At 40.2% G+C, this 25,669-nt stretch overlaps 1 protein-coding gene across 11 annotated transcripts in view; it reads left to right on the top strand.

Moving 5' to 3' along the window:
* LOC306852447 (transcription factor COE3) overlaps positions 1 to 24,555 on the top strand; it is a 95,995-nt gene extending 71,440 nt beyond the window's left edge. For 3 of the 11 annotated variants that reach the window (XM_079389291.1, XM_079389289.1, XM_079389290.1), the window contains exons 10-16: positions 194 to 320; positions 14,489 to 14,577; positions 19,146 to 19,211; positions 20,099 to 20,264; positions 21,082 to 21,270; positions 21,868 to 22,065; positions 23,752 to 24,555. In XM_079389291.1, coding sequence (XP_079245417.1) covers positions 194 to 320; positions 14,489 to 14,577; positions 19,146 to 19,211; positions 20,099 to 20,264; positions 21,082 to 21,270; positions 21,868 to 22,065; positions 23,752 to 23,783 — 867 coding nt within the window. In that variant the 3' untranslated portion in view covers positions 23,784 to 24,555. Of the gene's footprint in view, positions 1 to 193; positions 321 to 14,488; positions 14,578 to 19,145; positions 19,212 to 20,098; positions 20,265 to 21,081; positions 21,283 to 21,867; positions 22,066 to 23,751 lie in introns of all 11 variants that reach the window. The other 8 variants (XM_079389285.1, XM_079389288.1, XM_079389292.1 and 5 more) reach the window with 4 other exon arrangements.
* The last annotated feature ends 1,114 nt before the right edge of the window (positions 24,556 to 25,669 follow it).

Genomic DNA, 25,669 nt, shown 5'->3' on the forward strand with positions numbered 1-25,669 from the left:
GCACAATCCTTGTTTGCCCACTGTTTGGTAATGCCCTATTTCTGAGCTTTATGTAAACAAACCCCCCCCAAACAACAAGAAACATGGAGGAATTTTGGGCCAGATCCATTTTTGAAGGGTTTCCGTTTAAGTCAATGCAGCAATTGGTCCAGTTTGCATGGTACTAACCAACTTTTCCCATTGTCTCTCGTAGCTCATTACGCCCCATGCCATCCGAGTGCAGACCCCTCCAAGACACATCCCGGGCGTCGTAGAGGTCACCTTGTCCTACAAGTCCAAGCAGTTCTGCAAAGGTGCACCGGGCAGATTTGTGTATACAGGTGAGCTTCAGTTGGTTCTCTCACATCTTTGGCTCCATCCTTAAGTGCTGAACCCCATCCGGCGTGGGATGCATGCCTCTGTAACCCAATATCTCCTCCATCTAAGGCAGGGCAATGGAGTTGGGTGCAGCTGCCAACTCCAGTTAATTTCAAACCCTGACAACACATCTCCGACCCCTTTCTCCCGCACCCGGTCCTCTACTTTGCACAAAAACACTAGTGTTTCTTGTCGCCCAGGTTACTCATGTGTGCGTACCTTTGTGTGACCAGCTCACAAGGTTGCGCTTTGTGTGGATTTTGGGCCGATTGTGTTTTTACGTGGTCTTAGATGAGAGTAATCTCTCCCTCGGTACAGCTGATACTGGAGGTTACACGGTCACACCGTGTTTGACCTGGAAGCAGTGTGTCTGATCCCAAATTGAGTAGGACAATGAGATAATCATCAGGAATTACTCTCACACTCAGGAATGTCAAGGCTGAGAGAGAGAGAGAGAGAGAAAATGACACAGAGAGAGAGAGAGAGAGAGAGAGAGAGAGAGAGAGAGAGAGATGGAGGTGAGGAAGGGGCCCCGGTCCCCCCAGGCAGCTGTTCCCCATCTCAGCCCCACAGAGGCGACGGGCCGATTCTCCCTCCCACATTTAACCCTCTCAGCAGGGGCAGGGCAGAGGCCAACGAGCCCCTGCGTTAATGAAACCCGAGAACACGGGGCCGGTTAATACCAGACCTGCTCAGACATTAATGTCTGCCATCGTTAAAGCTACAGAGACTCAGGGACCAAACATGTGCTAATGCTAATAAGCACAAAATAGGGAATCTGTGTCAAATTCAGCACACATTATAATGTTTTGTCGAACCTGTGCGTCATCAGCCCTAACAAAAACTGACTGTGGTTACCATAGTTTCTGATCATAGTAAAACTTGGGCTGTGTCCAAAATCAAAACAGCTGTTTTGCTGCCTAGTCAGTCAATGACTGAACAAGCAGTTTGTGTTTTTTAATAGACAAGCTTCTAAAGCACCATCATGTCTTGTGTTCTAGATTTATTTAGAGATTATCAAATATATAATTACTTCAATGCTTGTTTGGTGTATAAATCACCATAAATAATAAAAAAAGGTTTACATTTTATAAATTAATTTAATTTTAACCGCCAGTTTTATTCTTTCAGCCAATTGAATTGGATTGTGGGTTATCACATATCAGGATTTGGACATTACTACTATTTAAAAAAATATTCTTATTCAAAAAGATTCAAAGTTTGGCATCTTCATTGATTTAGAATCTTCAGATTTGAAATTTTAAAGGGGATTCAGATTAAAAATGTGAAAAAAGATCAAAGATTTTTAATCAAAAGTTTCTGAAAGTCATTCATTTGTTATATCTGTCTATCTGTCTATCTATCTATCTATCTATCTATCTATCTATCTATCTATCTATCTATCTATCTATCTATCTATCTATCTATCTATCTATCTATCTATCTATCTATCTATTGTTTTATCATTCTATCACTCTATCTATCGTTCTGTCGATTTGTGTTAACAATTTATGCATTAAGTGCTATGAAAATAGTTTAGATATACAGTATGTACAGACGTTTATACTGTATAATTATATTGCCTACTCAAAGTTTACTGGAGGCCATTATAGAAGACAAACCATCATCTGTCATCCCCACCTTCCCCTGTCTTCATGAGATGTTTGTTGTTTGTTTTCCCTCACTGATCCTTGTTCCTGCTCATCAGTGAGGAGATATAATTACTGGCGGAGATTTTGAGGACTTAGTTAATTATCCCCTCGAATTAAAGGAGGGAAGTCACATACTACACGCCCCGTCCCTCTCATCTTCTGAACTCCAATTCCCATAATGTCTCACCTCCCTCTCTGAGGTCACAAATGACAGGCACATCAGAACACACACACACACACACACGCTAGACTGGATTCAGTTCATGCTGTTATAAGTCTTAATCAAACTGGTTGACATTTCAAGTCAATTAAGTTCCCCTTCAAAGCATATTTATTAATGATTGTTATTAAATATATGACTATATCAAAAACAGTTATTGTAATTATGATTATTTTCTTTGTTCTTTATTTCAGTTTTTTCTTCTCCTCTCCTATTTTCAGTTCTTAAACATTTGTAAGTGCTATCGATCGAAACAAATTGCTCTAGTTTATGCCTGTAATTAGTTCATAAACAGATGCTTTGAACTGGAAATGCTAAAAGCCTTCACTAGTTACAGCTTTCTCTCTCTCTCTTTATTTGTGGATATTTGCTAAATTGTGTAAAGTCTGGATATTTGGATATATGGATAAAGGCTTGAAGTCATTAAGGAAAAAAGGTACAAACAGTGTTTTTGTTGGGCTTTACAACATTTCATGCTGACCACCCTCTCGTTTCTGAGTCAAACACACCCTCGCTCTCATCTGATAAATCACGGCCAATTAAATACAGTGCTGTGGCCTCCTTATGCAGGGGCGTAGTACATTCAGATATGGGCTTTATCATTACTAGCTTACAGCAACCATCTGTTGAATGATGTATGCTGTGATTTCACCATTTACTGTGACTGAAATTGCTTATTTAAATGCATATCTAGGTTTATTTAATATTACTTTAAAATAATGATGCATTGGGTGAAGTATAGAGTGAATTTCACAAAATGTGAATATCACCCGTGTGTGTATAGTCATTATATTTTAAGGATGATTTTTTTAGAACAATTACATATTTCTGTAAAATTAATGTAATTCAGTGTTTTATTTAAATCATCATATGAATATAAACAATACAATGATTATATTATAAATATAATCATTTATTTATTTTTTACTTATTTTTTTGCAATATTTATGGGAAAAAATCTGCTTATGTCTATGATGGCTTTTTGTGAGATTCCCCCAGAAAGCTTCATCGCCCTGTGATGGTGTCAGTGCTGAATGTGTTGTAAAAGGTCCTTCGTGTTCGCTCAGATGTGGCAGCAATCGCCTGTCAGAGTGCCGTGCTACTTTAAGAGTCGATAATTCTCCTCCATCACGGCCAACACAAGCCGCCTGTCTCAGAGGTCAATGCGCTTTAAACAAATTACTCTGCTCAGACTCTGAAAGCGGCTCCTAATGTCCTCCGGTACTCTCCAACGCCTCTTGCTTTGACACAGCTAAACAGCAGTGAAATTAAACATGCCGCAGAGATCCACCAAGACCTGGGGACATTAAAGAGGGCCTGTGATGGGATGTCGGCATCCCGTAAGGTTACGCAAACACGCGAGAGGGTCTCGGTAGTTTATGAGCTGCCAGAACTGGGCCTAAAACAATGTGTTATTCAATAGCCATCCATTAACACTCAGATCTACCGCATGTGTGTGTGTGTTAGGGCTATTTACAGCTCCGGGCTCTTAGCATCTTCATTTAAAAAGAAACACTGCAGTGGTTTATTGAGTCTGCATCCCTTTGTATCCTTCAAAGAACTGTGTGTTCTGTTATTTTTTCAGCTTTAACCTTGTATGTTTGTACGATCGTGTCTTTTGTTAACACAAGGCCACCGCTGCGCCATCTGATACCTGTATTGGTTATCCATTGATCAGGTCTGGCATGGAACAGCTTGTTAGAAGGGTCCATAAAAAAAGGAAAAAAAAAATCAAAGCAGGACGGCTGTGTTTGTCCCTTTGCCAATAGCTCTCAACTCACAAATGCTCTCTTTAGCTGATCTGGCTATTTTAAAAAGCCTATCCAGATGTTCGCTTTAAATTCCTCATGAAATGGCTTGATGAGTGCAGTTTTTAATTTTTTATTTTTTTTGTGTTGATGTATTTTCTATTGAAACAGGAATTTGGACCAGGACATATTTTATTTTTAATAATAATAATAATAATAATAATAATAATTATTATAATATATTATTGTATTATATATTAAAATAAAACATAACTATAAATATAATGTTTTTTTTCTCTTTTTTTTGTGAATGTCCTATTGGAACAGGCTGGTATTCAGAATTTAATATTAATGATAGATATTAAAGATAGTTATTAAAAAGCTTTATTTTTTATTTTATTGTGTATAGTAGTATGTTTTTTAATATCTACCTTTCTTTAATAGCCAACACAAAATTATTTTTGCCTTAAGCTGCTGTCAGAAATGCTTTTTTTTTTTTTTCTTCGTCATTGAGCCTTTTTGGGAGACTAGGTCTCAAAAGTACCTTAAATATAAGCTGGTACATCCCTATCAACAAAATTGGAATGACAGAGTGTCCGTGGAAATACTTTTCGTCCGTCTCTGTGACCCAAATTTGGAGGCAGCAATGATCTCCTTTGGCTCCTAACAAGGGGAAAGTGAGAGATATAAATTAAGATATATATGTATGTGAGCGCTCTGGCTATAATAGACGCTTTAACGGAGGCAGGCCTCCTGAGCGCTTTTACAAACGATTCCGAACAATGACACCAGCCATAAATAAAGCTCAACGTCGGACTCTAATTGCATCAAAGCTATTGCTTTCTATTTAGGCATGGTCACTGGTGACCATGGCCTTAACGCTCCACTAGAGGCCAGGGAGAGGAAGAGAGAGAGAGGAATAGAGACGTACGGCAGGAACTATCACCCTTCCAGACTATTTGTCCTAATCAGTGACACCCATTTACTAGAATTGGCAAAAATGAACTATACTTCACACAGAAATCGTACACTTACCAGCCTTCATTTGTCACGGCACATTCGAGGGCCAGTAAACTTTTCCTTTCCTCCGATGGGATTGTAGACATGCATCAAAATGTTAAAAAATGATTTGTGCGGGAGGCCCGTCAGACATTTATCAGGGCTCGGGAACATTATTTGCTAATTTCCAAACCTGCGGCGTGACAGGGTGCTCCGTCTTTTAACCCGCCGTGACCGCTCTGGATCGGTTCTGTTATTAGTACGAGTCAAGCGTTTTTTTTTTTTGCTTTCTGTTTCTCACTTTTTTTTGCTCTCCAAGTCTCAAGACCCCTCCTCGCTTTTTTGGCCACTTCTAACGAGACTCATTTGTCTATCACGCCGGTGACAACCTCGCCCCATTCGGCTCCCCGAGACTTTGACCACAGTGTGCTCTTGGGCTCTCCAAGGGCTCCGAGCTCCCAGCCTGTTGATTGGCCGGCGGCCCTGATAAATCACAAAGTTTCCTTGTCAAGGTGAAGGTATCGACTCAACTGCGCTGAAACTGACAAAACGCACAGAGGAGGAGACGGCCATTTATCATAGCACAAAAGGACAAAGGGGTCATCTCACCCCTTCACTCACTCGGCCCGCTGCCACGTTAAAGATGCCCATCTAGATCCTGGCACACATGCACACCAGCATGGAACCAAATGCAGGTCTTCATTAGACTAATTACTGACATTTAGAGGCAATTAACCTCTGACGCAAGTGTTTAAAATTGTAAAGAGTGAATTTTTTCCCTTTCACCTCCCTTCTGTAGTTCCGCAATCGTACTTCAAAAGACTCGTCCGCTTCTCCAGGAAGTCCATTACTGCTTGAAGAGGACGATCTTTTAGTGGGGTCTTTGTAAGCAGATGGGGAGGGGGTGGATGGAAACAGGAAAGATGGTAAACAAATCTAAACGGTGGCACATGAAACGGCATATCAGTGAATTATCAGCCAGCCGTTTGCACTGGGCTATCTGTCCATCAGACACTCGTCCCCACCCACTGCCCTTGGCCTCGCCGAGCATGAGCTGTATCTGATAGGACTGCAGATGCACACACACACACACACATGCAGTACCAGAAGTAATCAGTAGCAGGGAGGAAATGTAAACAGAGGTGTTTGAATGCATTCCAGGAGTTGTTTTCCACTCCGTCTCCATCATCATCTTCACTACATTGAGTACAATAAGCAGCACTCCACAATTAATAGAGAATATCTATTCATTTTCACCATTGAGAAATTGTACAATTAACAGCAGGATTGTGTGCCGTTCGGAATTGAATTGAGAATTCTTTTATTTAATTCAATTACTAAATTTGGACAGGAAGAAGATTTTGAAAATCAAAGAAATTCTGTTGTTTTAATTAGAAAAACAAAGTTTGTCAAGACCAACTTTCAATGTTAACTTGAAAAAAAACTTATTTTTAGCTTTGAATAGTTTAAAAGCTTGCAAGTTTAAAGATGGATAGATGCATTAAATACACTCAGAAAAAACAACAAATATGGTTATTGTTGCTACTGTAAAACCATAATCAATTAATAAGACTTTAAGAATCTTTGATTCACATTCACATCAAATATTCTGATTCAAAATGAATAAAATTTGGTATCTGAAGCAAAGATACTGAAGCGAAAGAAAAGATTCCCAAATTTGAACTTTTTTTTTGATCAGAATTCACACTCATTAATTGAATTGGAACTATTTCATTTTATTTTTACACAACGGTTAAGAATATAAAATGATCATTTTATATTGCATATTAAAAAGTAATACTATATTTTGTTTGATTTAATTGAAATGTTTTTTTTTTTACTTTTTTAACTGAAATGTCTATGGAGAAAATGAATGGGCAAAAACAGATGGATACTCACTATTGCGCTCTTGTCTAATGGTACGAGTGTACTGGGGAACTGCTCACTAATAACTAGAACCAAGAACTGAGTCCTTCTCAGCAGATGAGAATTTTTCTTCTCAGACAGTTCTTTGAGAAATATTATTACTTCAGAGAGGAGTGCGCCATTATTGTGAGCAATGTCACACCAGTGGGGATTGTGGTGATATTTTAACGCAATATTGTGACAAGCTACAACTCTATAATAAGCAGCGGTCCAAAAAAGATTGTCAACCTCTGCATGTGCTGGAAGGGTCGAATGAACCCTCTCTCCTTAAAGAGAGTTGCACTGGGGTGATTTGGGTATAATTGGCCCTGCTGGTTGCTATTTTGGCTCGGTCCATTTTTTTTACCTCTGGCAGCTTTAAATAGGTTTGTCCTCACTAAGTCAGAGAAATTAGTCATGCTCCAGTGGCCAGCACCCATTCTGATGGATGGGGCGCTCTCTCGTTCCCAAACATCTTCCTGTTTGAAGCCATCTGACCCAGGCCTAACCCGTGCGCCACATTCATCGCCAAATTTATTTATAGATTAATGAGAGAAGCCACAAAGTATTGACCGGCAAAGGAAAACACAACTCATCTCGAATGAGGACGAAATGCAGCAATAATTTAGCGCCCATTGATCCCTCCCCCCTCCTCGTCATCCATTTATCGATCTTCATTTTACAATATTAATTTGCGTCTGCTATCGGCGAAGGCGGAACCCAATTCGATTTGATATCGGTGTGCCGTTAAAGCGTTGCGCCGGAGATGAGTCACATGGATGGAGAATGCTGACAAAAGCAGGAGGAAAAGAGAAAGGGAAGGGGTGGGGGTCTTTTTTAACCTTCCTTGTTACAGAAATAGACTTGAAATGTAATTTCTGTCAGGGAAATAAAATATGAACGGCCTAGATCGTGAGAGTGGGCTTCTCTTGTCCTGTCGACACTTTATCGGTGGCTCGAGCGGCCCCCTCTCTCTCTTTCTCATCATCATGCCTGTATCGGTTCAAAGTTCATGAAATTTCTATGAGCATTGATCTGCCTCCATTGATTTTTTTTTTCTCCCACACTCTCTTTTTTTTCACGCCGCAGATCTTTGAAATTTTAATTTCCGGAGTATCTGAATTTCTCGGAGATGAAATAGCTTCCTCGGAGACAGCTGGCAATAAAATGAAGAAGTTAGCACCACGAAGCGCTCCGGATCGCTCTGTTCTCCGAATACCACATTTTTCCCCCCCTCTTCCTCACTAGTTTAGTTTTTTCCCTCTCAAATCAGGCTTGAAATTCAAAGCACTGCTGTCCGGCCTTCGTTCTTTTCCACTTTAATCCTTAAAATCGCTTTCATTTCAACCTTTTGGTTCAGGCAGTATTAGCATGACACCTGTGCCACCCAGCAAAGGAGAAACCACATGGCCTAGCCCATTTTATTTAGTCACCTTGCATTAGTATTATTAATAAAGTGTTTTATACACTACCAGTCTAAGTTTATATAGAAATATTATTATAAAATTTTATATTTTTCATATATAAAAGGATATAATTTTAATATACTATATAATTTTATATTTATTTTGTATGTGTGTGTTTATTTATTTATATATATATATATAAATCACAAGAGAAATGTTTATCATGTGAAACGCATATGTGGGTCTTAATGGCAGCCGCTAGTATGTTTCTCTCTCTTATTAAGAGCAAATAAAATGCCTTAGTCCTTCTCTCAGATTATATTTCAGGTCTGTTCAAAGAAATTCTAATTATGTAGGTGGTCTGTTTTCACTAAAGAAAAGTAACTGAATTATAACTGCATCTCTTAGTCGGGCAGTTGCAGGAAGATGATCATAATTGCAATGAAAATTGACCTCATTTAGAGCGAAATCCAGCAGCTGTGCTGGAACAAATGAATGTTTTCCTGTTTTTATTATGCTGCATTAAACTCAAAAACTCTCTTTGGCCTTTGATGCCTTCCTCTTTCATTTTTTTCTTTCTGTTTCTTGCAAGTCTCTGTCACTCAGCTCTGGAACAATAGGCAATCCGTGTTAAAAGACATTTCCTTTCTATGTTTTTGTTTTCACAGCGCGTGTTGACAACAGTCAGGCGTTCTCTGTTCCCTTAAGAAACTTTTTGACAATCCAGAGATGGGCAGCACTATTCTAGATCTCTTTCCGTTTTAAAAACTCTTGTTTCCCCTTTCTGATTTGTGTTTGTAGAAGAAAAAAAAAAGTGGAAAAGTGGTTCTTGATGGTGGAGGTGGGGCGGAGATAAGCTTGCAGCAGTTAAGGATAATTAGACAAAGTAATAGAGAGCAACAGCCAGAAAGCCATTCATTATCAGAGCCAAAGATACACACTTATCATCATCACGGGATGTAATGGACGTCTGGAATGCAAGCACAGACTTTTTTTTTTTTTTTTTTACCAAATGAAAAGAATTTGATCAGAATTGAATGCAGAAATGTGTAGAATATGCATTTTAAGGATGTTACAATGAATGGAAATTCAAATAACTTTTTTGTCTTTCATTTACAAGTATGAAACAGCATATGAGATAGATATAGATAGATAGATAGATAGATAGATAGATAGATAGATAGATAGATAGATAGATAGATAGATAGATAGATAGTTTTATATTTCAATATTTAATTAACTTTCATTTTATGGACCGTAGTCAGTGGAAGAACACTTCATTACCCAGAATGCAACACTAAAGTCTTCAGAATGAATACACCTAAAAACATTTTGGTTGTTCTCTACAATGTTTTGCGTTTCTCCAGTACTCCAGTGTAAAATGTCTTTTAAACATCATTTATTTAATATATTGGCTAATTTGATCATATGTTTTAAGCCTCCAATTCAGTATTTTACCATATTTGAATCCAGATTTTGCATGCATGCAAGTCTGCATGGTATATTAGTAAGTTTTCGCCATCTCATAACTTTGTTGCATTTTATGGTGATTGATTGCGATTGTGTGACATCCCAGTGATGTTACTATGGGACGCTTCTCTTATTGCTAAATAAAAACGTGTCACAGTTTAGTATCTGCCGCACTCTAGCGTGTCAGCTTTGAAGAATGACAATATATACAGTCTGCGAGAACAAGGTCAAAACACTCAATCTTGAAATATATGGAGACACGCACACACACACACACACACACGAGCAGGTGACATGCAGACACACACAGACTCTCTCTGGACGTAAAATCAGAGGCTGTTTTACGTTAAGTCCCTGGCAGATTGTACTTAACATTCTCTTTTACAAATGAGGGGTGAAAAAAACAACTAAACATGATGACCAGCCCAAGGAGCTTTAGATTTGTCATCCATCAAACGCAAACCCTTCTGTTCATTCACTCCACTCGTTCTGCGAAGGCGAGGCAGCCCGAAAAGCATGCTAGCTCATTAGCAAGCACATTTCCCTTTTATACGAGCGCCTCCATAATTCATAACGGTCCCGTACGAGACGTGAGCCTGATTTGATTTAACGTGCTCAGTTATGCTTGAGTGCTAAACGGCGTTCGGCCCCCCTCTTTCCATTCCGGATGGATAGAACAAACAAACAGAAAATGGATGACAAATGAAGACGTAAGCAAAACACTCTGCCACTGACATACGCCAGGCTTCCAGATACTCACACACACACACACACACACACATATGCGGTGAAAAGCAGCGGTGACTACGGCCATATCCAGCACTTACACTCTCTCTCTCTCATTATCCGTGAGGTCAGTAAGCAGAATTGGGAAGAAACGGAGAGATCAATACAAATTATCCCTGGGCAAACCGGTGCTGACAGCCTGAATTGCAGCATATGTTTACCCAAAATCGGGCAATTTATCTTAATATCAGCAAAGTAATGTGGAACAGGTGAAAGGTCACCTACTCTCCCCACCTCATAATTACCCAGCTCTAAAACAGGAAAGTGCTATTGATTGGCCGAGCCCGGGGCTGGGAGGCCGGCTCAAAGGCCAGTGGGAGGGGCTTAGCCTCAGGCCTGGCCTGGAAGATATAGAGATAGAGAGTGTGTAGGTTGTGAACGAGAAAGAGTTTTATTGTACAACGACGTGAGAGTGAAGGAGAAGCGAGATGCTTGCAGGAGTCTGTCTGGATTTAAACTGTTATTGCTCAAGCTGTTCTCCATATTTCCCAGCTGGCCCAGTAGCACTAATACCCCCCCACCCACACCAAAACCACATCTGTTTCTCCTTCCATTCACTTCTCTGTCATTTTTATCAATTTTATGTGTTCGGAATCGCAACAGTACTCCCCTTATAATTTTTTTTTAGCATGGTAACCATAGTTTCCACAAAAATATCATGCTACTAGAGTTATAAGTGACGTTTGCTTAGATGCTTAAGTGCACCATTTGTGCTACAGATACCTTAAATCGTTTATTACTTGACACAAAGTGATCATGCTTTTGGTTTTCACGTGGCTGATAAAATGGGTGGAAAAAAATTCAATAGATTTACATTGAGCCATATATAGAAATCAGGAGGGTGGGGGGTGATAAAACTGATCATGACTAATTTTATGGCTAATATTTAACATTTCTATTTTAGTTATACTATTTTGGTAGATGCATTTTTTCTGACTCATTTATTTATTATTTCGACTAATATCAAACAGTTATTGTAGTTATTTTGCTAAAAGTATGATTACCATCTAATTTATTTTTTTATTCATGTATTTATTTATTTTTTTTTATTGCTAATTTAATGGCTAATATTATATTTATGTTTGAGTTATGTTATGGTATTTTGCAAAAAACCAATTACAATTTTTACCATATTTTTATTTAATTATTGTTATAATTAATTTGCTTATCAAGTTTATTGCATCTTTTCTAGATACTATGATTGATATTTACTGTCTGTCTGTCTTATTATTTATTTATTGCTATTTATTGCCAATCAAGCCGTTTTTATTATAGATACGTTGCAGTATTTTGCTAGAAACCATGATTACTACTTAATTATTTTATTTCAATTTATTATGTTTTTTTATGACAAATGCTATGGCTAAAATCAATGTTGTTACAGTTATGATATGGTATTTGGTTCAAGAATTGTGGTTAACATAGTAAATCAGTGTGCTTTTCACCCAGCTGTAGTTAATAATTCCTGGTGTGTTTGAGGTGGAGGATCTCAGAGGTGAGGGACTGTCTTGCGCTAATGAAGGTCTTACTGACCTCTTTTACTGCATTAGCATCAGATCAATAACTGAAGAACGTTTAGCGCCCACTGTTCCGATACATTTATCAAACCGCACACATTCCTTCATCAGCAAAGCTTCAATGTCAGAGCACAGAACAACATGTTGCTGCTCGGGGCTGCGCTGTGTGAAAGTGCCATCAGAACGGCTGTAAATCTGCCCGCTTTTTGGCCATATTTAATGTCACTGGATACTTTTATTATGTGTCCCAGGGCAAATACACATCCTGAAGGGCTAGTGTCAAAGTGCATGATCCATTTGTATGGTTCCAGGTGCCAGACGTGAAAAACGGGCCTAAATGATGGATACCCTCATATGGGCAAATTCAGGCATAATGAAGTGCTGTAATACAAACATTTACATCTCGGAGAGGTGGAGGGTGTCCGTCTAGGAACGACAGATGAGAGGAGAAGGAAAGGGGGAGGTGAAGGTGTGCGTGAGAGAGCTGCATCCTTGTGAAAGCCATGTCATGTAAAATCAATACGCCCGATCAATGCTTTATTAACAAGCCGACATCTTACTTCGGATTCCTGCACGCTACTTTGTCTTCAGCCATGCAAGATGGCATGTCAAATAGCATCACCGCTGTCACACGATGACACGCATACGTGTGCGCCAAAACACAACCACCGTCTTGATATTGATCAGATCAGATTGATTGGATTGCCGCCCCCTACTACACTTAGATGTAATTGTAGCACTTCATCATAAAGTCACCCAATTATTTCCAGGAAGTTCCTGTCTAATATGCTCATCTTCTTCTCTCAGGCTGTCATCTCTCATTCTCCGCTTTAGTTCCTTCTCGCGTTTCTCCCCGTTTCCGTCAGAGAACAGCGTGCTGACTAAGGGGAACAGACAGATTTGATCTCTCAAAAGGAAAAGCTCATTGATTCATACGGCCTCATCACTGACAACGACATCTACATTCATGTCTGATAATATTTTTATGCTGATGTTCTGCTTGCTTTCCTCTTGTGATCTTTTCTTCCTTCTGTATCATTTTTTTATGTTCTTTTTAACATAGCCACGTTGGCTCAACCAATGGTGTTCATTTGGGGGCGGGACTATCTGTATGTCTGGCCAATGGCAGATTAGTGTTCAGGAAACCTGTTTGAAATCAGTCACTATTATTTGTGCATTTATGATGTTGATGTTAGTGACAGAAATTATACACATTTATGGCCAAGTTTATGTTATGGATGAGGATACAGTAATTCATATATCTTATTATTTAATGTTTTCCACCCTCATCTGGTCCAGTTATGACATTTTGATTAAATACTAGGTCAAAATTTTTAAAAATGAAACATATGCACAGATGAATTGTTTACAATAAGATCTATAACATGAATTTAGAAATTTTCTGAAAATTTCATGTCAACTTTAAAAACCAGCTGCATCACAACATCTTGACAACCACCTAACCAATCATAGCATTGTGTTGATGGTTTTTGCATGGACAAATGCTACTCACTACTTAAAATGTTATTCAAAAAAAAAAAAAAGACGCCCTAGAGTGTGACACATTTGATATTTGTTGAAAATAATTTCCCATGCTTAAAGTCTAGTGTGACCATAATAGACCTCCATGCGCTCTTCTAAAGCTTGTTAAACACAATGCATGCGGTAGCAGGAAGTTGAGATTATGATTCATGCACTTGTATACGGAGCAGCTCTGTCTGATTTATAACTGGAGCACTTCATACTCAAAATTCCAATTTGAGAGGGAGGGAACGTGTGTGTGCACGGCATGTGTGAGTGTGAAAGAAAAGATTAATTACTATTTGTGGCCAGCAATTTCATGAGGCCAGCCCCGGCACAGCTGTGAAATGATAGCGCCCTACATCAGTTTGTAGTCAACCATTCACAGATTATTAAAGCTCCATAAGATGAAGTGTTCCTCCTGCCTGCTTTGCTTTAGCGCACGATGGCGGAGAGAGTGCGAGAAAGAGGGATAAATCTGAAGGGGTGCAATAGCCAGACATATGTCATCATCGCCCATTGCCCATAAATCCAGCGGGTGCTTCAGGAAAGCAGGACTGATGCAGACTTCACAGGGTTGACAGTTGCAATCGAGCGTGTGTGAGTTTGTATGAGCGTGCCCGTTTCATTCATAATGTATCCGCTAACTCCTTCAAATTTATCTGATCAATTATAGGCCTCGTTCTACCAAATAGGAGAGGTGATAGATGTGGCTCTGACGGAGTATTGCACAGCACATTATTACCTTTTATTCAAATGCTCAGACCTATCTGGAATAAAATGCATGATGGGTGCATACATTCTCAAGAGCGATTGTAATAACATTTATGATGAAAACACAAATCTGTTCATTTGTTTTGCCTGCGCTGGATGCTAACGGATGGTGTTTTCTTGTTTTGCGGTTTAGCTTTGAACGAACCAACTATTGACTATGGCTTCCAGAGACTGCAGAAGGTCATTCCCAGACATCCAGGTGATCCGGAGAGGTTGCCCAAGGTTAGTGATTCTGTATGTGTGTGTGTGAAAGAGCTATTTATCATAGAAATGTCAAAACGGGAAACAATTCACTGGCTAGATGAGCAAGTGCATGCAATCGCTTTTGGCAAGTCATCACTATGCAATCCGCCGTGTTTGGATTCCGCCAGAATCGCGCAAACTTTCGGCACGTCGAAATGGTTCAATTAAGTATTTTTCCACCCCAGTAGGCAGTGGCGATTGTAATCTAAGCGGAGGCCTTTTTCAGATATGTGATTATTTTGGTCTTGTTTTCCTTTCATTTTCCAAAGCTAGATCCAGTTTAATCTTTTGTTTACAGAGCTTTCCGTTAAAAGTCCTTGTCTTAGCAGGTTAATAAATGAGTTTTGCGCACGTTAATACGGGCAAGCCCTCTCTCTGGGCTTTTTAGGTTCATTTATTTATTTTTTTCCCGTTTAAATTCCACAAACCATGCAGTTTGCCTGCGGTTCCCATGTGGTCGACACGTATCACAGTTCTGTTGTTTTGATGTGTGACATGAAAGACAAAGCATGCCTGTCGGACCTTTTCTATTTCCTATTCTTTGATTTGTCCCTCCTTTTTTTCGCTCATTTAGCTTTGATAGGATCTATGACTTGTGCCCAGCTAATAGAAAATGTGCTAATTTCCCATCTGAGAGCGGCGCGGCGCCGAGGGCTTTTCTTAATAATATGTTAAGAGATTATTTTGTACCCTGTTCGTGGGTGCTCGGCGAGAGCTGACCACCACGGAGGCCTAATAACAGATATCATACAAATATCTATTAAAGCACAGCATGGGAACAGCCGCTATCATTAACTTCCGCTGAACAGCTCTGGAATGGCGTTGTCTCAGCGCTAGCATCCCGCGGACATGCACCAAACTAAGAACCCATAAGACTTTGCCCTGCGCCACATGATGTGTTTCAATTACACTTGGCTCTCTGTCTCCGTGAAGGCCAATATCTGGACAGGAAATCTCATTCCAGTAAATGCTTTAAACTATCCATTATCAAAAAAAAGTTTAAAAGCCATTCTGCTTGAGCATTTCTGAAGCTGGAAAAAAAAAAGTATTTAATTACTGTTATACTTAATACATATTATTATATTAAAAAAAACAATAGCATGCAATTTCAATCTCAATTTATTTGTATATTTTATCATATCAAATGAAGAAGATACAACAGCATCAATAGTAAAAAAAAAAAAAGTGACTGAAATGGCATGTGCATGTGATTACGTCTCTATTTTTTTTTTATAATTTTATCATTATTATTATGTGTATATTATATTTTTAAAGAAGAAAAACACAACAGCATCAATAAGAAAAAAAAATGGAAATGTTTTTTTTTCTTTACTCAAGTGCATGAAATTTCACTCATCTCAAATTCAGGTAAACCCTCAGCACAGGGCCATCACACCAGAGCAGTTCCAATAAACAACATAAATATTTGATTTTGGCTTCTAATGGACTCAAATGTGAGTTCAGCAGCATGTAAATGAAAGTGCCAAGTGATTCATCATAGTTACCGCAGCCGTCTGCACCTCTATTGCGTTCGAGGGTCACAGCCAGCTCCACGCAAAGCAGCAATTGACCCTTACACATACTCTCAATAAGAGACAGAGCGTCTGGGAGGAGCGGCTGCATTAGATGTTACGGGCGGGAGACAGACCGCCGTAATAAGAGGTTTTGGGGGGGAGGGATGTACACAGTCTGTTAGCAATAAGGTAAAGCCATCACACTCGTGCTCGCCCGCTCGACTCCGCTGTAGAGTTGATAATACGCCCCTGATATCGATTCCTGGATTTTTTTTTCTTTTCCTTTTCCTCTTCCTTCTTTTCAGGCAGGGATCTACAATGCACATGGTCTGATGGGGGATTGTAGCCAGACAGAAAGCCAATATGGCATGTATTGCTTTAGTCATGCAACTGCTAAATATTAACATTAAAAACAAGTATTTCTCAATTATTTAACTTTTTTATAGTACCGATACTTTAGAAATCCCTAGTATGAGTTGCACGGAATTGCAGTTTACCTCCTTAATTTTAGATCAAATCAAAATTTGCTACTTGATCCAAGGGGAGGGTCGTTCAATGAACGCGTTTATATACGAAGACGGCAAGAGAAAGTAAAAAGCAATATGTGAAGTCACTCATGTGATGAGGCAGGAGATTGCTAAAGGGACCTTCCAATCCTCTTTCTTTTAAGTCCTTGTTTGAAATCAGTGTCATCCATTTGTCTCTATATAAGGCTGAGACAAACATTGGAATGAAAATCTGATCAGGCGCCATACGTTCTCTTACGTGCCATCAAATAATCTTTATTGCGAATCATATAGTGGTAACCTGTCGGCCGTATTCTCGCATTCATCAGTTCCATTAGCTTCTTTGCATCCTGTTTCAGCTCACAAACACCAATCTATTCCGCTTCCCGTTCAATCTAATATCCAAGAAAAATTATTAGAAATGCATTCATGTTGAGCAATTACCCATGCATTAAAATTCATCTTCTCTCTCTTGGCTTTTGCGAAGTAGCTACACGTATCGGCCTCACACTTCTCAATGTATTCATCACCTCAGGCAAGAACTAACAGAATAATTGCTTTACACTTTTATAATGACATTAGCACCTCCAGCCCCTCACCTCACTTGGCTTCTTTAACAGTGGTGATATATACCACTCACGATATTCAAGAGTGATAATAACAAGTTTTCCATTTAAACGATTCCCGTCCACCGGCGGAACAATGAGCTCTTGTAATAATAAGCCCTCGCATTTGTCACGAAACAAGCCTTGGGATCGTTTCGGGCTTAAATAGTTCCCAAACTAACCTGGAATCTCGTGTCGATGCAGAAAAAGAAGGGGAGTCAATTACACTTAACGCCGCCGCTCTGAAATTTACATGGAAATGCTTTTCGAACACCGCTCACCGCTAATCATATTCTCAGCATGAGGCTGTGAGGATGAGAGGGGCATGCTGGAACAAAACAAACTCATTCACAGCCTTCTCCGACGATTGGCCGACGTGTTCGACACGCATAGACTCCCACTTCAGCGCGCACCGCTAAATCCGGTTCATTAGGAAACGCACCTCATGGCAAATGACAGATTAGAGTTAAGGATATGCGTCGTTTTCTTAAACTATCCTTACGTCATCTCCTCCTCTCGGCCGCCATATGGACGAGAAGTTCAAGTAGGTGTTGGCCGGGGCGAGGTTTCGGCGACGTTAATTGCGATAATCATCGGGTGAAATTGGGAAGCATGTAAGACGTCTTGTGATATGATGACTGAGATGATGAGTAATTATTAGCGGCACAGAAAAACACTTAATCTTGCTTAGAGAGAGCCTAGAGCCGGACTAGGACAGCTGGGCCTTTCATTGACACTACCCGCTGAATGACAAGTGTAATTCTTTATTTGTATGCAAACTAGACGCATGGAACATGAAACGCAGCCCCCAATTTCAGAGGTAAATGCCCATTTGAAGAAGCAGTCATCCGGTTAGACTCAGGTTTGGAGTGCGTCTCTATAAAACGCACGGGGCTGTGATTAATCTTGATAAATATGGATCCAACATGGTGCTTGTGCATGGGAATGAAATAGCCATATAGCCATGATGAAGGCGCTCCACGCTTCGCACCTGCAAGGACAATGCCGTGAATGTGGTTACACTCAAACGTGACCTGCAAATCGATAAAAAAGTCAGCAAGTTCAAGACGTAAATTCCCAAAAAGTAGCTCTTGGAAGAGGAAAACAAGCGGCAACCTGTGCGAAACACTTTGGAGACCCTGCCGCACGCACCTCGTTGGCAGCTTAGGTGTGATTTTTGAAGGGAAAATAAGCGGCAGGTTAATCCTTGTTGTGTTATAAGTCGGGCGAAAGCTTGCAGACGGGGATAAGCAAGAGTTCCCGGCGCCCGTGTCCCAGGGCACAGCCTCTCAGCCCGCTCTGGAGAGGAAGTCGTTTATGAAGTCCTTTACAACAGCCAGAGAAAGAGGGTTAATTGAAAAATTTCCTAATGTCATTATGAAAGAACTAGATTAACCCGAGCTAATTCACTTTATTGTCCTGAAGAAAGAGGAATGGGCATTGAACTCTTCAGCAAATTTGGGGCATGAATTAGGGGTGAGATGTTGTCTTTGAGGACTCTGCCAGTTTAATTAAGATATGGAAAATGACTCATTGTTCTTCTAAGCTAAAGTGCGTGGAATTAGCAGGCGAATGTGGCGTCTGTGTTTGACTCGGCGTGCTAGTGTTTGTTTGTTTAATACCCACAAGGCCAAACGCAAGTCCTTATGTTGACTCATTTAGCTTAAGTTACACACCACTTCACTAGTCTAACTAAGTCAAATGAAATGTGACTAAGAAATAAAAGAATGTATTTGATAATATATAATTAAAAACGTTTTATTTCTGCTTGTCAGCTTGTGTATTTTTACCCAACCAGAGATAACGAGCTTATAATTTACCCGGACCCACATGCATGCTTTTTTTTCATGTGCAATGTACTGGCTGATGGTGTTTATATGTCTTTATGACTGATTATGTTGCATTCTGGGTGTATATTGCAGGAGGTGCTGCTAAAGAGAGCCGCTGACCTTGTGGAAGCACTGTACGGGATGCCACACAACAACCAGGTACAAACTCATGCTAATAAAGCACCTTTTCTCTTCCTTTGCACGGTGGATGTAATTAAATCAGCATTTGTCTCCTTTTGCTACATTCCTGTATGTTTCAAAGCTAGCTGGGGGCCTTTGTACTGTAGCGGGGTGAAAGCTTGTTTTTTTTCTTTTCTTCTTCTGCTTTTCGCAATTTAATTCCTGGCTACAGCTCTTGGTGCAAAGTGACGAGTTAATCACTCAAAACACATGCGCACAGCCATATACAGGCTTATTTAAATGGGAGGATAACCTTGAACTTGGCCCTAAAAGGTGCACTTCTGGAATATATTCTACCGAGCGGTCCAGCTATGCTTGGGAGGTCTAATACATATTCAGAAGAAATGATCATTACATTATTTTCCCCCAGTCGAGTAGCACAGAGGTGAAGACACTGCAATCCAACTACAGCGAAACAAATGCAAACGTCCTGTCATTTATGTTTACCTACAGACAGAAAATCCATATTTATGTGTGTGTGTGTGTGTGTGTACTAAAAATGCAATTTATATATAGATATATGGTTTTATATATAAAAATTAGTTATACATATACATATATACATATACACATATATATATATATATATATATACATATATATATATATATATATATATATATATATATATATATATATATATATATATATATGTGTATGTATGTATGTGTTTATGTGTGTGTATATATATATATATATATATATATATATATATATATATATATATATATATATATATATAGATAGATAGATAGATAGATAGATAGATAGATAGATAGATAGACGCCTACTGAGTTCAGATCTCTGCCCTCAAGTTCTTATGAGAACAAACTGATAACTCTCCTTTCTCTGTTTCTGTGTGGTAGGAGATCATCCTGAAGAGGGCCGCAGATATCGCAGAGGCTCTGTACAGCGTCCCACGTAACCACAACCAGATCCCGTCCCTCGCCAACACGGCCTCTCACGGCGGAATGATGGGAGTCAACTCTTTCGGCGGTCAGCTCGCTGTTAACGTCTCAGAGACCTCACAAGGTATGTGGCATGAAGATTAGCATGTAGATTCCAATGAAACCTGCGGTTAAAAGCTTAAACCAGACTAAGGTGGTTTACTGGCCAAACTGGAGGCTTGTCAGTATAAGAGTTAACCACCAAAGCCCCTCCAGACAGCATAGCCAGACAAGAGAACCCGCTAACCACTTTAGTTGTTCATCTGTGAATATCAAAATGAGTTATACACGTTTCTAGAAAAATGCTTGCAACGATTAGCGAACATTAGCGAGCTGCTAGCAGCATGAATCATGGCACAGGCTGGCTGCAGCTTTATCTTTCCTGGCTGTGTATAGCATAGATCCCAGGAGGTGCCTGACCCTGTCCCCATCTCTCCACTGCCAGCCTGCCAGAACACGCAGCGCTATCTCACACACTGCATTTAGCCAGTGTACTGATAATAGGTTTACACCTGTTCCATTGTTGCCTCCACTCAGGTCAGGACAGGGAAAAATCACTCTGGAATACATGCTAGGATGCTGAATATCCTCCTTAGATACATGGGGGTGAATTTAATGCACAGCTGTGTGGACCGGGCCACGTTAACACATTGGGACATACTCAAGAAACCCACGTAGGTTGCATTACTGTGCAAATCGTACAGGGGAAAAAATTGTCTAGGCATGGCATGACTGTAGGAACAGTTTTCAAAGACTTGTTTAATTTATTTACATTTGATATGTATGTGGTAATAAATAGTCTAAAAAACCTTTGAAACAGACGATGACACCTACAGTACCTCTAGAATTCTATAGATTCTGAACACTGTGGCAGATTTTAACCGTTGTCTTTCCGTCTGCAGTGGGCTACAGTCGCAATACGAGCAGCGTGTCGCCTCGTGGTTATGTGCCCAGCAGCACCCCGCAGCAGTCCAACTACAACTCCGTCAGCAACAGCATGAACGGCTACGGCAACGCAGGAATGCCCAACTTGGGTGTGCCCAGCTCACCGGGCTTCTTGAACGGCTCCTCAGCAAACTCTCCCTACGGCAGTAAGTATCAAGGTAATGACGAGCCCCCCGCTCTCTCTGTCTCCCACCTGTGCTTCCCTTTCCTTTTGACACTCCTCTGTTGTTGTTCTGTTGGTTGTTTGTTGGTTTTTGTTATCTTTTGGGAATGTGTGCTACTGGATAAAAGGAGGGGTGACTCTGGAGGCTGAACAACCAAGACATTTAGCAAATCCGACCAATCAAAGCAGCCGATTGAAAAGCAAAGGCAATTGCAATTATAAAGCAGGCCACCAAAACAGCACTCAAAATCTCAAAAAAACAAAAAACAGAAAAACAATGTTTTCGGCAAAATGACCTAGTCAGAGTCGATAAGAACGCCTATTATCCAGAAAGTGGCCAATGCAGGACATCTCATATACCATTCCAACTCCATGTACCTGATTATTTGCTCGTTTGTTTTGGTCCCCCCAAAAAAGACCCACAACCCAAATTTCCCCCCATATCCTCATTACCATTTCTCCCTGATTTGTTTTCATTCCATGAATATGATTTGAAAAAGAGGCGAGGCCCGGCTCTCTGACTCTTCGTCTGTAAGAAGTGAACTCTCTCTGAGTGGTGACTATGTCTGCTTTGTTGCAGTAGTTCCGTCGAGCCCTACCATGGCAGCCTCTTCGGTCAGCCTCTCTTCAAACTGTAGCAGTACACACGGCATTTTCTCATTCTCACCTGCCAATGTCATCTCTGCAGTGAAACAAAAAAGCGCCTTTGCTCCAGTTGTCAGGCCCCAAGCATCTCCACCTCCTTCTTGCACCAGTGCAAATGGCAATGGACTTCAAGGTGAGAGCCGACTCCCTGCTTTTAGAACGCCCCGCAGTTGCCTCACCTGTGGGGTCGCATTATTGCACTCTGGTACCCCGACACCACCCATCCGCCATACCCACCGCTGCTTAACGAACACGACCTCCCGCCCGCATCAATTATGCATTTACGTGTGGATAGGCGGATGGATGGACGGATGAGTGGTCGGATAAGTGCAAGAACGCATTATGCATGCGGGCATGTAGAATGCATGTGCATGTGTGGGTGTGTTTATTGATTTATTTATCTTTCATTAATGATTGAGCAAAGTTAAGTGTCTCGTGAGGTTTCGTACTCGAATGGCTGGGAGCGCTGTAATTCGGTAACACCTTGCGCAAACGAAATCGACACTGCCGCTCCATGATTCACTGGCTCTTTTGCATTCAAACGTTACTCGACGTACATCTCCATATTCTCTTTATATTGGCGGTACGTGGCCCCCTCGTCCTCGAGTGAAAAATTAATGTTTCTTACAATAGTAGCACAAATTATGGATCCGAAAGGGCAGAACTGTTAACGCCTCGCCGTGCTCGCTCATCCGACGTCGAATAACATCGCCAAAGAGGAACTTAACAGCAGAAGAAGTGATTATAACCCAGGTTGAAAGTGATTATAAGAAGAAAGAGCGAGAGGGAAGGAGCTCACCGTATTCTCGGCAGGGCGGCATCGTTCGGCAAATTAAAGACTTACTCTGGCTGTTTAGTGCGCTCGTATTTGCTCTCCGTCAAGGCCCAGTTGTTTGCTTTGAAAACATGTTTTAGCCATAGCGTGTGCAAGCGAGATTAATAATGTTAGACCTAATGAACTGAGAAATTAAAGTTCATGCCGCTACATGCATCTACTTATTAATATGTGGTTTGCAGAAATTAATGAGGAATGCCACAACATCAGATGCCTTGGCAAACTTAAAAGCACTCCAACCATGACTCTACAAATAAGTTGAAAGCGGCAAAAGAGCTTTCCTCCCGTTTGCCCTCCCCCGGCACTTCACTAGACATCTAATTGCGGAAATGAGCGAGTGCATCAATCTCTGCATTCGGGCGGGCAGAGAGGTGGGCATGCGACGACCTAATCCGGCCTTCTTTAGATGTCACAATAAGGAGAGACTGGGTGGGTGGGGGGATACGGGCTGACAGAAGAATGCAAATGGTTTTCCAGCATCCACTCGGCTCCGGTAATGGCAGGAGGGAGCGAGGCGAAGATTTCAATTTTGGCAAAGCCGAGGGGTGTCTGGTTGCTGACTGAGGAGGGGAGACCGTGGGTCTACGTGACGTTAGCAGAAGTGACCGTGTTGTTTCTCGGCTGTCAGCAGGGACCCTCTCCTGGGAGTCTGGCCCACTGTTTGCCATTAACAAAACGCTAAGAGAAATATCACACATGTGGGAGCCAGGATGCTTTCTCCTCAAAATGTCAGAGAGCTCCTCTTTCAAAAAGTGAAGTCCTTCCAGCACGTCTTGTCGGTGAAGCACATTTCACTCAATCACTCCTAACCCTCCCCCGTCGGCCCCAGACAGCAACAGCCTCCATTTTACAAACATCCCCAGCACCTTTCAAGTCGAGTATTTTGTGAAATGCGAGTGACATACTTACTGCTGTGTTCTTTTTTGTCTTCAGTGCGGCGTCTCGGGACCTCCTGTGCTAAAATTGTTTCTCTTTCTCTTGCAGCAATGTCCGGACTGGTGGTCCCACCCATGTAAATTGCACTCCCTTCCCTTGTAAAGCAGCCATCTCCTCACCGGGATGGAGTGTAGTACGTTATGCGGAGGATCCTCCTCGAAGTCGTCATTCGTCATGAAGTTAATCAGCAGCTAATTCTGTTATTCAGAGGAAAAAGACACTTTGTTTCAAAGAGTTTATTCGAAATTGACATGCAAGCGACTTCGTCATGAACAGTTTTATTTTATTGACTGAATCTCTTGTCATATTTTCACGATCTCGAAGGGGAAAAAAAGAACAAAACGTACCTATTTTGTATAAACATTTCTGGTTTAATCTTGGCTATGTCTAGTTCTTGCTATGTGTGGGAAGAAACATTGTGGATATGCCATTTGATGAAAACACTGATAAAAAAAAATAAAAAAATGTGTAAGAATGTTTCCCTTTCACCGATGTGCTGCCGCTGCACATCTTCATAATGTGAATTCATTTTCCTTTTTTATTATTATTTTTGTTTGTTTTTTTTTCTTTTCTTTTTTTTTTGATTGTGGTAATAAAAAGGGGGCCAATATATACAGAGCCAATAAACTGGAAATAATATAAGATATATGATTTATAAATCAAAAAGAAAGGCAAGGAAGAGCGAACGGTGCGAGGAACCGGCAGAGGAGATTTTATCGTTCAGTTCGTTTGGCGGAAAATGAACTTTGTAACTTATTGTAGGTAGAAGTTGTAACTTTGATATTGCAAAAAAATCTTCTCTTGCCTTCAACAAGCACACTAACAGAGATGGAGCGCTACTGTCTGTTGGTTAAAAAAGACAAAAAAAGAAAAAAAAGAAAATATTTCCACTGCTAAAGCTTCCTGTAAAGCGAGTGTGATCTGCAATGTTTTTCAACTTTTTGCTAGCACTGTATACTATTGCATTCTTAGGCTACTGTGAAGTCTGTTTCTTGTACCAGAAAGTTGTCCTTATACCTCTAGCTCCTTACTCCCTAATGTGTTTTGTATGTGGTTATACAATTGTAGACTTTTGTGATTTTGCCAAAGTTGTAGCTAAATATTTATACACTTGTCTTGAATTTTCCAGATTCACTTAAATATTTAGTACAGAGTTTTATTCCTACAGTTAGGAGTAAAATTGTCTTATACATTGCAACACTTTCACACAAACACTTGCGGTCACTAAGGGAATTTTTTGTAACATATCGATTATAAATATTGTATTTATCTTTGAAATTTTGTATATTGCTTTCCATCGTTTTCTTTGATCTCACGTGTATTATTTTCCACGGTCGAAATTACGATGAAGGTTTAGCCAAGAATCATCGCCTACATTCGATGTTTTGTAACCGATAGATTGCATCATCTGCGCATTTAATTTGTAATTCAGACTCTTTTTTTGTTTATGCCATCAGACCTTCCGTCCATTTTCGTTTGTTTGTTTTGTTTTGCTATTTCAAGGAGCAGTCAAATCCATTGTTTATTTTTATATTAATTTTTAAGTTATCTAAAAAAGTACTTTTTTGAAAGAAAACTGTTTGTTGTATAGTCAAATAAATTGTTTGTGTCACCTGGCTGTAATAATATTAGTAGATAAAGTGCATGTTAAGCCGCCCCAGGGGGGGGAAATCCAATTGTGGTTGTAAATTTTGTTTTTGTAGAATGTAAAAAGTCATTTTTACCTGCCACCATGACTTTGCCACATAACTGAACCATGTTTACAGGGATCAAGAAGGAAAAAAAAAAAAGGAAAGAAAAAATATCTGCAATGGAAATATACATCAGTTGCTAATGTTTATTAAAATATGTCAGGAAAAAAGCTCAAAGGCTTTCCAGTGAATCTCCTGAGAGGAACCTTTCTGCTGTTTTAATGACAAACGTACACCACAGTGAATCTCATTATTCCATTCAGATCAATGGTGTA

The sequence above is a fragment of the Barbus barbus genome (genome assembly GCF_936440315.1).
Source record: "Barbus barbus genome assembly, chromosome: 32".
NCBI lineage: Eukaryota > Metazoa > Chordata > Actinopteri > Cypriniformes > Cyprinidae > Barbus > Barbus barbus.